The sequence below is a fragment of the Oncorhynchus mykiss genome, chromosome 11 (assembly GCF_013265735.2).
Source record: "Oncorhynchus mykiss isolate Arlee chromosome 11, USDA_OmykA_1.1, whole genome shotgun sequence".
In the NCBI taxonomy this organism is placed as follows: Eukaryota; Metazoa; Chordata; class Actinopteri; order Salmoniformes; family Salmonidae; genus Oncorhynchus; species Oncorhynchus mykiss.
Window position 1 is genome coordinate 66,954,237 of NC_048575.1, and position 12,594 is coordinate 66,966,830.

At 43.9% G+C, this 12,594-nt stretch overlaps 1 protein-coding gene across 5 annotated transcripts in view; it reads left to right on the forward strand.

Moving 5' to 3' along the window:
- The window catches only part of LOC110536272 (serine/threonine-protein phosphatase 2B catalytic subunit gamma isoform), a 43,944-nt gene that overhangs the window by 7,781 nt on the left and 23,569 nt on the right, over positions 1-12,594 (forward strand). For all 5 annotated transcript variants that reach the window (XM_021621968.2, XM_021621966.2, XM_021621969.2 and 2 more), the window contains exons 2-4: positions 1,970-2,167; positions 4,661-4,785; positions 9,979-10,090. In XM_021621968.2, coding sequence (XP_021477643.1) covers positions 1,970-2,167; positions 4,661-4,785; positions 9,979-10,090 — 435 coding nt within the window. The remainder of the gene's footprint in view (positions 1-1,969; positions 2,168-4,660; positions 4,786-9,978; positions 10,091-12,594) is intronic.

The window sequence follows — 12,594 nt, forward strand, 5'->3', positions numbered from 1 at the left end:
TCCGCACCGCAAACACTTTATATGCTGTGCGCATGTTATTTAAATAAGATACAAAGCGGCTACCTAAAAATGCACGTGTCAATATAATTTCACTAAATTATGCAAATGAACCTTTTAGACGGATAAGCATGACCTGTCAAATGTATTTCCGGCAGCTAACCGATTAACTGTTAACGTTAACATCCCTACTCAATGATGTCACTGATGCTAGTGAGGAAAAGAAGCATGAACATTTGTTTCAGACAGAAAATATTATCAATTGATTCTGCTGCTGACACATTGCACAAGTCAACCTCCCCACTCATCTCTCCAGATCAGCGTCAACCTCCTGATAACCTGAGATGAATGATAGCAGGTTATAATGCATTAGGCTACCTCTGTTCCTCTGCAGAGTCAGGTGCCATCGCGCTGATTAAACACACCCACACAAAAGCTAATTCGAGCTCACTCATATTCCAGCCTTTGGTTTATGTCGCTTTCATGATCATCCTTGATGTTCTATACAGTGTTATAAGCAGAGCCATGTGGAGACTGAGTACCCTTTTCTTGGGTATCAAACTCTTTCCAAGGAGGTCCTATTGTCTGGGGCTTTTGGGTTCTTCCTTTCAATTAAGATCTAGACAACCAGATGAGGGATGTTCTTTACTAAGTAGTGCCTTATATTCATCGATCAAGTACAAGGGAGGTGCGAAACCCTGCAGACTTTTGGCCCACCGTGGAATGAGTTTGACACCTGTGATCTGAAGTGACCACGATATGGATGGTTTTTAATGACAGTTTGATTAGTTTGTCATTGCTGGGCTTCTTTAGAAAACGAAGACCAGTGTTCTTGTAGTAGAAGACACTTACTGTGTGGCTCTGTGAAAGGTTATAGGTCAATTTACCTAATCTTTCAAACCAGGACAGAGGGAAGGCTAGGCCTTACCTGCCAAACTGGATATGGCCTGCCTCATTATTCAGATGGTAAATGCCTCATCTTATCGGTCTGTCTGCTGATTTGCATTGGAACAGTCCTTTCCTGTTTAACGATTGGAGGTTGTTGCCCCATGTAATCCAACTGCCAACCCATCCATTCCACACCAAGTCTATATTATAACCTACAACTAAAAACAATTGTCATATTTTTCTAATTGCTTGCCTGCATAGCTACTTGCTACACAATTTAGCCTAGTTTCTGAACAAAAAGAGGAACATTTTATTTTTTTCATTTGACAATAGTCCAGTAGCTAAAACATCAAGTTTCTTATGCCATGGAAACCTTTTGCACTCTGGAAGGGATTGTGAGACTGTGGAACAGATTAGTGACCAGACTAGGCGGTTCATGTGAGGTGAGCCGGGATGGATTGGTGCTCGGCGTCTGAGACCTTGCATGGCTGCATTATTATAGCGTAGCCTCTACATCAACAAGAGTCCTCTTGTGACCATAACTTCATCACTCTCGCTAAATATCTACCGCTCCTTATAACACCTCAGTGGGAATGACATTTGATACAGTGATTGACTAGCCTACCAGGGATGCTGCCGTCCACTTCACTAGTATATTAATGACTGGGTGGACACTGGAGGCAGATGGGGAAACACTTTGTTCAGTTTGTTTCAAATTATTACTGGATGGCTTAATATTGTTTCAATGCCTAATCTGGGTTCTCATTTTATTTCTCTAGGCTAACTTAAAGCCTAGATTGTTCATTTGTGCTGGCAAACCACATACAATCTGTAGTACACTAATGGTGGTCATAATGCATTGTAGATTGCTGCACTCATTTAGATATTTAATCTAAATGCAAGTGGATCTAGGATGCATCCCAAATGGCACACTATTCCCTGTAGTGCACTACTTTGGCATTCTTTAGCCTATGTAGTACACTACTTATAACCAAAGCCCTGGTCAAAAGTAGTGTACTAAATAGTAATAGGCTTCCTTTTGGTACTCCATAATACCTGTTTCGCCCTCTGTTCCCCTGTCCAGCTGTGCCATACCCTCCACAGCAGCGTCTGTCTATGAAGGAGCTGTTTGAGGATGGCAAGCCCAACCCAGAGACCCTCCGAACCCACCTGGTGAAGGAGGGCCGGCTCGAGGAGGAAGTGGCCCTCCGGATCATCAACGACGGAGCCAACATTCTGCGACAGGAGAAATGCATGCTGGAGGTAGAGGCACCCATCACAGGTAAGAGAAGTAGTACTTTATTGATCCGTTTGAGACAAATGTTTCCACTGCACAACTCCTCCGACAAAAAAGGTGACAAAGTTCCTTCTCTCCAACCTAATGTGCGTCTGTGTTTACAGACTGTGTTTACAGACGCACATTAGGTCACCTTTTTTGTTGCTACTGTACACTGAGTGTACAAAACATTAGGAACACTTTCCTAATATTGAGTGTCACCCCCTTTTTCCCATCAGAACAGCCTCAATTCATTGGGGCATGGGCTACAAGGTGTCAAGAGTTCAACAAGGATGCTGGCCCATGTTGACTCCAATGCTTCAAGTTGGCTAGATGTCCTTTAGGGGGTGGACTGTTCTTGATACACATGGGGAAACTGTTGCGTGTGAAAAACTCAGTAGCTTTGCAGTTCTTGGCACACTCAAACCTTTGCATCTGGCACCTACTACCATACCCCGTTCAAAGGCACTTAAATCTTTTGTCTTGCCCATTCATCTTCCGAGGCGTGTCTTGACTTCACTGTTCATGCAGCTTTAGAATTCTGATCATAGAGTTTTGATCATGGAATTCCAAACGTGTAATGCATCTACACCTACATTTAAATGTGTCTAACGTGTCCACATTGTCTCCGGATTCCCTTTTCCCGTGCAATATGCATTCTACAAACAGTGGAATAGGCAAAATATGAAACCACCACAACTGATGGCAAAAGCTAACTTCTGTAGCTACCTAGCAATCAACGCTAAAGGGATTGAAAACGGGTTAGCATAACTCTCTTTTTTTCTAAATTTTAGCTAGCTGGCTAGCATTTGAGGCCAGCAAACACATTCCTCACACACTTGGAATGTATTTCCTCCAACATTATAATGAAAAAGTCTTTGGGAGGAGTGCTGATGACATCACCCACTGTATGCGCTTTCGGTAGCATTATTGTGTCCAGACTGAGGAGAAATCCGCACACAATGCCTCCTTTTATTTATTTGTACTTTTACCACTTTTTCTCCCCAATTTCGTGCAATCCAATTGGTAGTTAGTCTTGTCTCATCGCTGGAGGCGAATGTTTAGAGCCGTGTGTCCTCAAAAACACAACCCAGCCAAGCCGCAATGCTTCTTGACACAATGCCTGCTTAACCCAGAAGCCAACCCCGATTTAACAGGTGACATCAATAAGAGATCATGGATTTCATCTGGATTCACCTGGTCAGTCTGTGATGGAAAGAGCATGGGAAGTTCCTAATGTTTTGTACACTGTGTATGTGCCTGGCTGTTGACTTGAAGCACACTTACAATGTTTTACGCAAAAAGATAGTTGAGTACATTCCCTCCCTTTATCTGAGGAGGAACTTACCTGCTGCTCCTATGGCTGTCAGTCACCCGGCCTCCACTAACTCTACTTCAAACAGATCTTATGCAAATAGTCACATTTAGCCTGTCATTAGGTCTAGTTGTGTTTAGCTTGTGACGCCTGACCTTTTTGGAATTTGTCTAAAACAACATCCGGGTTTAGGAAGTTAGTTTTAAACTACTGGTCTTATGGATTGAATAGTACACATATTAGTTCCTTCTCGTAGCCTGGTGGAACCAGTCTGATTCCTCCATTTACCATTCTGTTTTACTGCACGTATCAAGTGAAACAGAATGGTGAGAACACAGGGATCAGGTTAGTTCCACCAGGCTAGACTACTTCCTCTGGCCTAGACATGCTGAGTGAGGATGATGTATGCACCTCTCTCTCTCAGACAGACAGTCAGACGGACAGTGCCATGGAATAGTGCGCAACTAGGCCCAGAGTAAACACAGCGCTGGGCTGGGCAGTATGCCATGGTGCCACACCACTGTTTAATGCATCTGTTGAAAGAAGGTGTATTTGAGTGGCGTAGACTCATTTTTACTGGCCATAGTTCTGAACTCTGTTTGACACAGCTGTCCCTACCGTCCTGATCCAGCTTCAGCACATATCAGAGTCCAAAACGTGTACACACAGCATTGTTCTAGGTTAGAGTATTGGACCGTTAACCTTCATGCCTTTCAAATTCTCAGCACGGCTCAGTCAATTTCTTCAAGTGTTAACACATCCAGATGAATAGTGGAAGACTATGTGGAGCAGCGTTGGTTGGGAATTGTGGAGGTGCACGTTTGACCTGTGGTACCCCCTCGGATGGTGGTCTCAGAGCCATGTACCTGTCACACGCCGGACTCTGAATTACACTTTCATCTTTCTATTAGAGGCTTTTTCTTCTGACTCCCTTCAGGGTTATTCAATATGTTTTTGTATTACAGATAAATAATGGGGGAAAACATATAGATTTAATATAGACCTACATTTATTCCCTGTAATTCACATTTTTACATTAATAGATTACTTCTTCATAGACTAAATGAGGCTACTTGCTCAAATTACTGTCAAACTATTGTCATATAGGACCATGCCTCTCCTGTATTAGAGGATAATAACCTATTATGTTTCCTTCCCTAACAGTGTTGTTTGTTTGTCCTCAGTGTGTGGAGATGTCCACGGACAGTTCTTTGACCTAATGAAGCTGTTTGAAGTTGGTGGCTTGCCCAGCAACACACGCTATCTCTTCCTCGGAGACTACGTAGACCGAGGCTACTTCAGTATCGAAGTGAGTTTACCCTACTGCCCCAATTCCCTCTATCCTTAAGTCTACCAATGAAAAAGGAGAATCTAAATTTGTTTGGCGGGGGAAGAGTGAATAAATAGCTGGGAGTCATTGGGGGATCAGGGTTGGCGACTGCCTGGTGAGTATTAGAGACCACTCAACATGAGAGGGCAAAAGCGATTGGCCCTATTTTAAATCCTGCAGCAGGAGGAAATTCCCTGTCTTGAGTTTGAAGGCGAGCAGTGCGGCGGAGGCATTTAACATTGTAATGGTTTTCTGGCCCTGCTGGACTGGTGTGCCATGTTTAATTAAAAGGTTGACTCAGTGAGATGTTGCCACGAGCAGTATTGCAGATATTGAGATGAGCGTAATGCACGAGATGCTCTCTCTCTCAGGCCCAGGGAGGGACGGACACCCGCTCTGCTCTCACTAAGCATTATGTCATGTCGGAAGTTGCTTAGAGCCAAGAGCGCTAAGTCTTTTGTTACATCACATAGTCAAAACCTTAATTTTAGCTGCCATCTCAGTTTATGGTCATAAGTCTGTGGCTCCCCACAAGGCAGAGCATGTGCATTGGGTCAGTGTCCCCTACTTCAGCTAGATTAATCTGGGTGAACGTGTGTAGACCACAGAAACAGCCTGGATTCTATTTCTATGGTGTAGCCTAAGTTGTTTTCGTCCAAGTAGGAATGATTATGTGTCTGTTTTTCTGTGCGAGGAGACTGGCTGTCTCATGCTAGCTAAGTCTAAGGCCCTTTGCTGCCTTCATGCCAGCCTCTCACTCAGCCATCTGTCTCTGTATAATGTCTGCTAGACACACAGAGATGGCCCTGCCAAGCCCTCTTCAGACCATATTGCCTTAAACACAGCCGAGAGAGAGAGATTTCTTTAACAGTCATTGTCGTCATCATGGACATCTCAAATGGGTTCTCTGTCTGCTGCTTTCCTGTGCTTTCTGAATGGTCATCATGGTTACTGCATGATTTAGTTTGAAATGTGAGTGGGAAGTGAACATTTCAGTCTAGGAGCCAGTGTCATGTAAAGTGGATGGAAGCATTTTCACTTTTGAGTAGATGGAGAGCATTTAAATAATGAATTTTACAGCCAGTAATGAGAAGAGCAGCGTGTGGATGATTTTAGCCCTAAATTGGTACCAGACAGAGTGGAACCCTGGATCCACACAGCAGAGTGGATTGGTCCACAGGCTACAGGGCTGGGCTGGCTGGGTTTTGAACTAGGGCTGTGAGGGGGTTAAATGGAAGTGCCAACAGGGCCATAGTGCCTGGTTGGCTAACTGGGCCAAGCATTGATCAGCACCGTCTGTGGCTGTGGAGGTCTTTTGATGGGAGGCGGTGGGTGAAATGTCATAGATGAAAAGGTGTCGGTGAAAGAGAATAGGGAATGACAGGTAGAGTCAAACACAGAGGGAGCTTTCCGGACAGGTGACTCCTGGGGCATTGAACTATTCTGACTGAAATGTTGTCCTCCCCCTCATAACCCAGGCAGGTGACACCTCTGGACGCACCATGGAGGGATGTGCTTGTACAAATCAAGGCTCATTCCACTTCCAAAATGTCAGAAACACTTAGCTAGTGTGTAGTCAAGCATGCAGTGTTTATTGATCGCTTGATTCTCACTTTACAACCTGGAAACCAGTGGCAAGGGTTACTCAATGGACTATCCTGGTTAAATAAATACTAACGAAATGACTCCATGTGCTCTCTGTTACACATCATATATAGGTTCATAATGATAACCAACTGTGCCTTAGTGTAGGGGTAAGGAGGAGGGTACTGTCAGTGCCTTGCTCTCCTAGAAGGACTGGCAGAGAGAAGCTGTATTTGCTGTGCTGCATAGATTAAACCAGTGTGTTAACTAGGCCAGTAATGGGATCTACCATTGGTCGAAGGCCAAAGGTGAACGAAAGGGGACCGACGCACAGCTCAATTAATGTATAGGTGGTACCGTCCAAAATGTCACGTTATTTCCTAATGTAGTGCACTACTTTTGACCAGGGCTCATAGGGCTCTGGTCAATATTTGTGCACTACATGGGGAAAGTGGCGCAGTGGTCTAAGACTGCATCTCAGTGCTAGAGGCGTCACTACAGACAACCTGGTTCGAATCCAGGCTGTATCACAACCGTCTGTGATTGGGAGTCCCATAGGGCGGCACACAATTGGCCCAGTGTCGTCTGAGTTTGGCCGGTGTAGGCCGTCATTGTAAATAAGAATTTGTTCTTAATGGACCTGCCTAGTTAAATAAAGGTACATAAAAAAACAGGGTGCCATTTGGACGTACAATGTGAGATCTATCTACCCCACTGAATTAATCTCCATCCACCTCAGTATAATCCTCCCAATGGAACTCTGAATGGAAGCAGCCAGGCACATAGGCCCTATCCCCCACATCCCCCAGCCAATGCCTCCTCTGTACATCCAGATTGATTTTTGATTCAACGGAGCTGGGCTTAGAAACCTGTGTATTCCAGTTCCCTATGATGGCCAAGCACACAGAGCCACTCTGGAATCTCACACAAAGGAGGATAGGCTATACAAGGAAAGGAGATCTCAATGCAGTTACCTTGGTAACGGAAAGATTGACTTTATCCTCTCACAGAAAGTAGGTAGCATTTCCATTTCAGGCTGGCGATTTGCTCGGGGGTTTAAATTGAGCATGTGTGAGCAATCCATTTTATTCTTTGCCTCTACGTCTCATTTCTTCCTCTTTGATACAGGAAAGTGCTCTCACCTATGGACCCCCCCCCTCCCCCCAGGCAGCACACGTCTAGCTCAGGCTGAGGTGAAGTGTGTGTCGACTGTTGAGGCGAGGGAGGTAGCAGCCACTCGTGTCTGACACACAATGTGCTGTTCTGCTGCCTTTGTCTGCCTCCCCCGCTCAGCTCAGCTCAAGGCTCCAACAGGCAGTCTGGCTGAAAGAGGGAGCAAGAGAGAGAGAGAACACAGGAGGAGCGCTCTTCTCATTTAAACGCCTGGTCCCTTCAGCCTCCACCATCCACTCACACTAGAGGTCCTTTCACCAACTACTGCTCCCCTCTTCACCCTGGCACCCTCCCTGGCCTGAACCTCTCCCCATGGTCAGCCAGCCCCCTAGCCTGGTCCCAGATTGGTTTGTGCTCTTGCCAACTCTTTGCGTTCATTGTCAAGCCGTGTTGGGCATGATGGCACAAAGACTGACACTCAGGTTACCATCTCAGCTCCATAACACTTTGTCCGTCCTAGAAATTATGATTCAAGGGTAGCGTAATGCTCCCTCCCCACACCTCTCGCTTCCATTGTCTGTTATTGGTGTATCATATGAATGCACACCTGCTGGCCTTGGTTACCTCGGCACGCTGTTCTCAGGATTTAATGTAGGGCTCTGGTTGTGCTCCTGGCTGTATGTTTATTCTGAAGAGGAGGACTGGGGGCTGAGAGAGAGACTGAAAGTGGCAAGCCAAGTGGAGACTGAGTGCTGCTACCTTGTCTGTCTGTTGTCTGGGGGTGGAAGGGGAAGCAGCCTCATTTGGATTGTAAATGCTGCCAGCTTTTCATATTGTTGTCGCACATTAAATGCGTACTAGACTCTTTGGGTCCAGCATCAAAGAGTGTCTGGGGATAAATTAATTTTGATTGAATCTGGTGGGTGGTTTTTGTCCCCCAATGAGTGCCCTAAACGGGGAGAGAGAAAAATGGTCTGTTGCTTTTTGGAGGAGGTCAGTTTCAATGTGCTGTTTTTCTTCTTCTCTGTGTACTGTAGGCACAGGACATCTGGTTAGTTGAAGAGCTGGCTTTGGCTGCATCTTAATTGGCTGGATCATATGTTTTAACTAGGATTGCAAAGGGAAGTTACTTTCAAGGTTTACCAGTAAACTACCAGAGTTTGGTAACTTTCAAGGAATTCATGGAATTTCACGTCATCTAGTGGCCTTTTTGGGTACTTCAGATTATCACAGGCGTCTCTCTGTCCCTTTGTGTGGCCTTATCACGTGTTAAATATATAAAACAAGATTTTACAATATAATAAAAAAAATCTGTAAAATATTATTCTGAATAATAACCCATCAACTTAGTGAATACCATTAGTGTTTAATAGGAGTGTTTCAACCTGAAATCCCCTTTATATTTTACACCAGGGGCTGCGTTAATGCAGAATTCTGTTTATAGCACAGGGGAAAAAATAACCCATAAGAAATATCTTACTGTGTTTTGAAAATGCGGATCTAAAATGCTCCTTATTGTCATTTCTGTTTGGTATCAGATTCATTTTGAGCTTCCATTACACGTGTAACGTTTGGAAATGTAGCTGGCTACATTCTTTCTATGATCAACTTTAGAAACATCATTTTTGCATTTAAAAAAAAGACCTTGCTTTTTCATTGTAAGTTAGTTTACTTGTGTAGCTGCCAGCCAAATAGCGTTCTGCTTCTGCTGTCATCTGATGAAAATGAATAGATTTTCTGCCGTATATGTTGCGCTAATGTATTTCCTGTGAAGGAGAACTATAGTTGCACGCCCCTGATCACTCTGTTGAAGCAAGTAAACACTTGATTTTCAATGTAAAATGCAGGTGAAGTCTGCTTTTTGAAAATTGAGATTTCTGAAGTGTAACGCGACCCCTTACGGACTTGTGTATTTTACTAGCCATGTCAATATGTCTTGTAATTGTTTTGATGCCAAACTGGTGGCAGTTGTGGAAAAAGTCCAAAGTTGGAAGCGTTGCAGAGTTAATTAAAAATAATTCCATTGTTTATTAATGCTTTTTTCATTAAGGCTATTTTCTCTTTAACCATATGGTTTATCTACTAAACTTAATAATATTGCTGTGGGGGCTGCGTTAAGTCAATTATAGCTATATAGAAATTTAAGATGTCAAATAAATGATATCTAGCTCAGGGCTCCAGCTATGTATTTGGTTTGCTAACTTCTTGGTTATATCAGAGACATTCAATCCCCTCCTGGATCAAGATCCCTGTTGCCTAAATTGTTTTGCGCTTCAAAGAAATATTGCCCCGTTTGGTAATACCGTATACCCCCGGTATGGTACAGAAACGGTATGACTGCATGGATACCACCCAACCCCACTGTATAGTGATTTGTAATTAATTTAGGGCATTCAGGATCTATGCGGGCTTTGTGTTATTGAATTACATGCCTTGTCCCCCTCTCTCTCTCACTGTCTTTCCTTCCCTCCGCAGTGTGTGCTGTACCTCTGGTCACTCAAGATCAATCACCCGACCACACTCTTCCTCCTGCGAGGGAACCACGAGTGCCGGCACCTCACAGAGTACTTCACCTTCAAACAGGAATGTAAGTACTGTCACTGCAGCACGGCAGGTCACACCAATGAGGACAAGCCTAATGTGATGTAACACTGCAGGGTACTACTTAGGGATCAAAGGACCTATCCAACCTAGAGTAGCAGACCTGGCTCTTCTCTGCAAACAGATGGTGCCTAAAGTACATGCTTAAGGGGACCTTCTTCCCCCTAGCTTTGATGCCTATTGCTGCTCTTAGTGCAGTTGTATTTGTGGCTGATGAGCTTGGCAACCGTTCAGTGATAGACAGACACCAGGATTAGGAAGCCTGTGTCAGTCATCAGATGTAACGTCTCATCATTCAGATGTCTTCATCCATGCATAGAGACCATTTCTCCTATTCAAGATACAGACAGAAAGTGAGCTGCAGAGGCATGAAGAGCAGCCAGCCATGTTGTTATTCAGACAGTTAAACACAGAGCTGACACACCCACAATGTGTTTATAGAGGTGGTAGGTAGGTATGTGTGTGTGTGGCATTGCATTCAAGTGGCAGCACAGGTGTGAGGCACTAGTATGCAAATATCGGCAAAGAAACAAACCCCACTTTGGCAAACAGGACAGGAAACATTGGCAAATAGCATTTAATTGGCAAACACCCATTGGAAAGAAAGATGCTTGTCTAATTTGTTCATAATGAAAGCACTCGGAAGCATGCATTTAAAGTAATTGAGCAACGCCAGGCAGGCAGAGGCAGTTTACATGACTGATCTGTGTTTCCCTTCTCTTCAGGATGAAAGTAAAACAAAGGGTCTGAAAATGTCTAGTAATATGCTTCCTGGGTCGTTAAAATTTTCTCCAGGTGTTGTGAGATCTGATCCTTTGAAAAAGATGACTTGGTACGCCATGTGAGTGTGTGTGTTTCTCAGGCATTTTGAGAAGCGATGGGTGACCGGTCTAAGACAGTGTGCGTCCCAAAGTGCATCATATTACCTATAGTGGAATAGGGCATGGTTTCCCAAACTCAGTCCCAGTGTTTTTGTTTCTAAAGCCTGGTCTGGTTGCTACGGCAACACTGATCCACCCTGAACAATCCCACTGGGCACACCACATAATTTCAAGTGGATAATTGGGTAATATTTGGTTGAGACATTGATCAATGAGAGAACCTATATTCACCCACTCAAAGACAGCCAAAAGTGTGTTGAATTTCCGATGTGTTATCGCAATTTTTTTTGCAACCATCTAAAAGCACAACCAAATTCCAATGTCTGTTTTTTGGTTTAGTTGTCACCCCTATGCAACATTGCATTGCACTTTCAACTATTTAAAAGCACAGGAAATTAGAATACACTGTCAGATGTTTTATTTATTTATACAAAAGATTAATATGTTATCACTGTGATTCATTGAATAGCAGAACCAAATTACCTTGATTGCAGTTAACATTACATTAAAAGTACATGGTGCAAGTGTACTTAATACAGTGGGGCAAAAAAGTATTTAGTCAGCCACCAATTGTGCAAGTTCTCCCACTTAAAAAGATGAGGCCTGTAATTTTCATCTTAGGTACACTTCAACTATGACAGACAAAATGAGAAAAACAATTCCAGAAAATCACATTGTAGGATTTTTTATGAATTTATTTGCAAATTATGGTGGAAAATAAGTATTTGGTCATCTACAAACAAGCAAGATTTCTGGCTCTCACAGACCTGTAAGAGGCTCCTTTAAGAGGCTCCTCTGTCCTCCACTCGTTACCTGTATTAATGGCACCTGTTTGAACTTGTTATCAGTATAAAAGACCCCTGTCCACAACCTCAAACAGTCACACTCAAAACTCCACTATGGCCAAGACCAAAGAGCTGTCAAAGGACACCAGAAACAAAATTGTAGACCTGCACCAGGCTGGGAAGACTGAATCTGCAATAGTTAAGCAGCTTGGTTTGAAGAAATCAACTGTGGGAGCAATTATTAGGAAATGGAAGACATACAAGACCACTGATAATCTCCCTCGATATGGGGCGCCACGCAAGATCTCACCCCGTGGGGTCAAAATGATCACAAGAACGGTGAGCAAAAATCCCAGAACCACACGGGGGGACCTAGTGAATGACCTGCAGAGAGCTGGGACCAAAGTAACAAAGCCTACCATCAGTAACACACTACGCCGCCAGGGACTCAAATCCTGCAGTGCCAGACGTGTCCCCCTGCTTAAGCCAGTACATGTCCAGGCCCGTCTGAAGTTTGCTAGAGAGCATTTGGATGATCCAGAAGAAGATTGGGAGAATGTCATATGGTCAGATGAAACCAAAATATAACTTTTTGGTAAAAACTCAACTCGTCGTGTTTGGAGGACAAGGAATGCTGAGTTGCATCCAAAGAACACCATACCTACTGTGAAGCATGGGGGTGGAAACATGATGCTTTGGGGCTGTTTTTCTGCAAAGGGACCAGGACGACTGATCCGTGTAAAGGAAAGAATGAATGGGGCCATGTATCGTGAGATTTTGAGTGAAAACCTCCTTCCATCAGCAAGGGCATTAAAGATGAAACG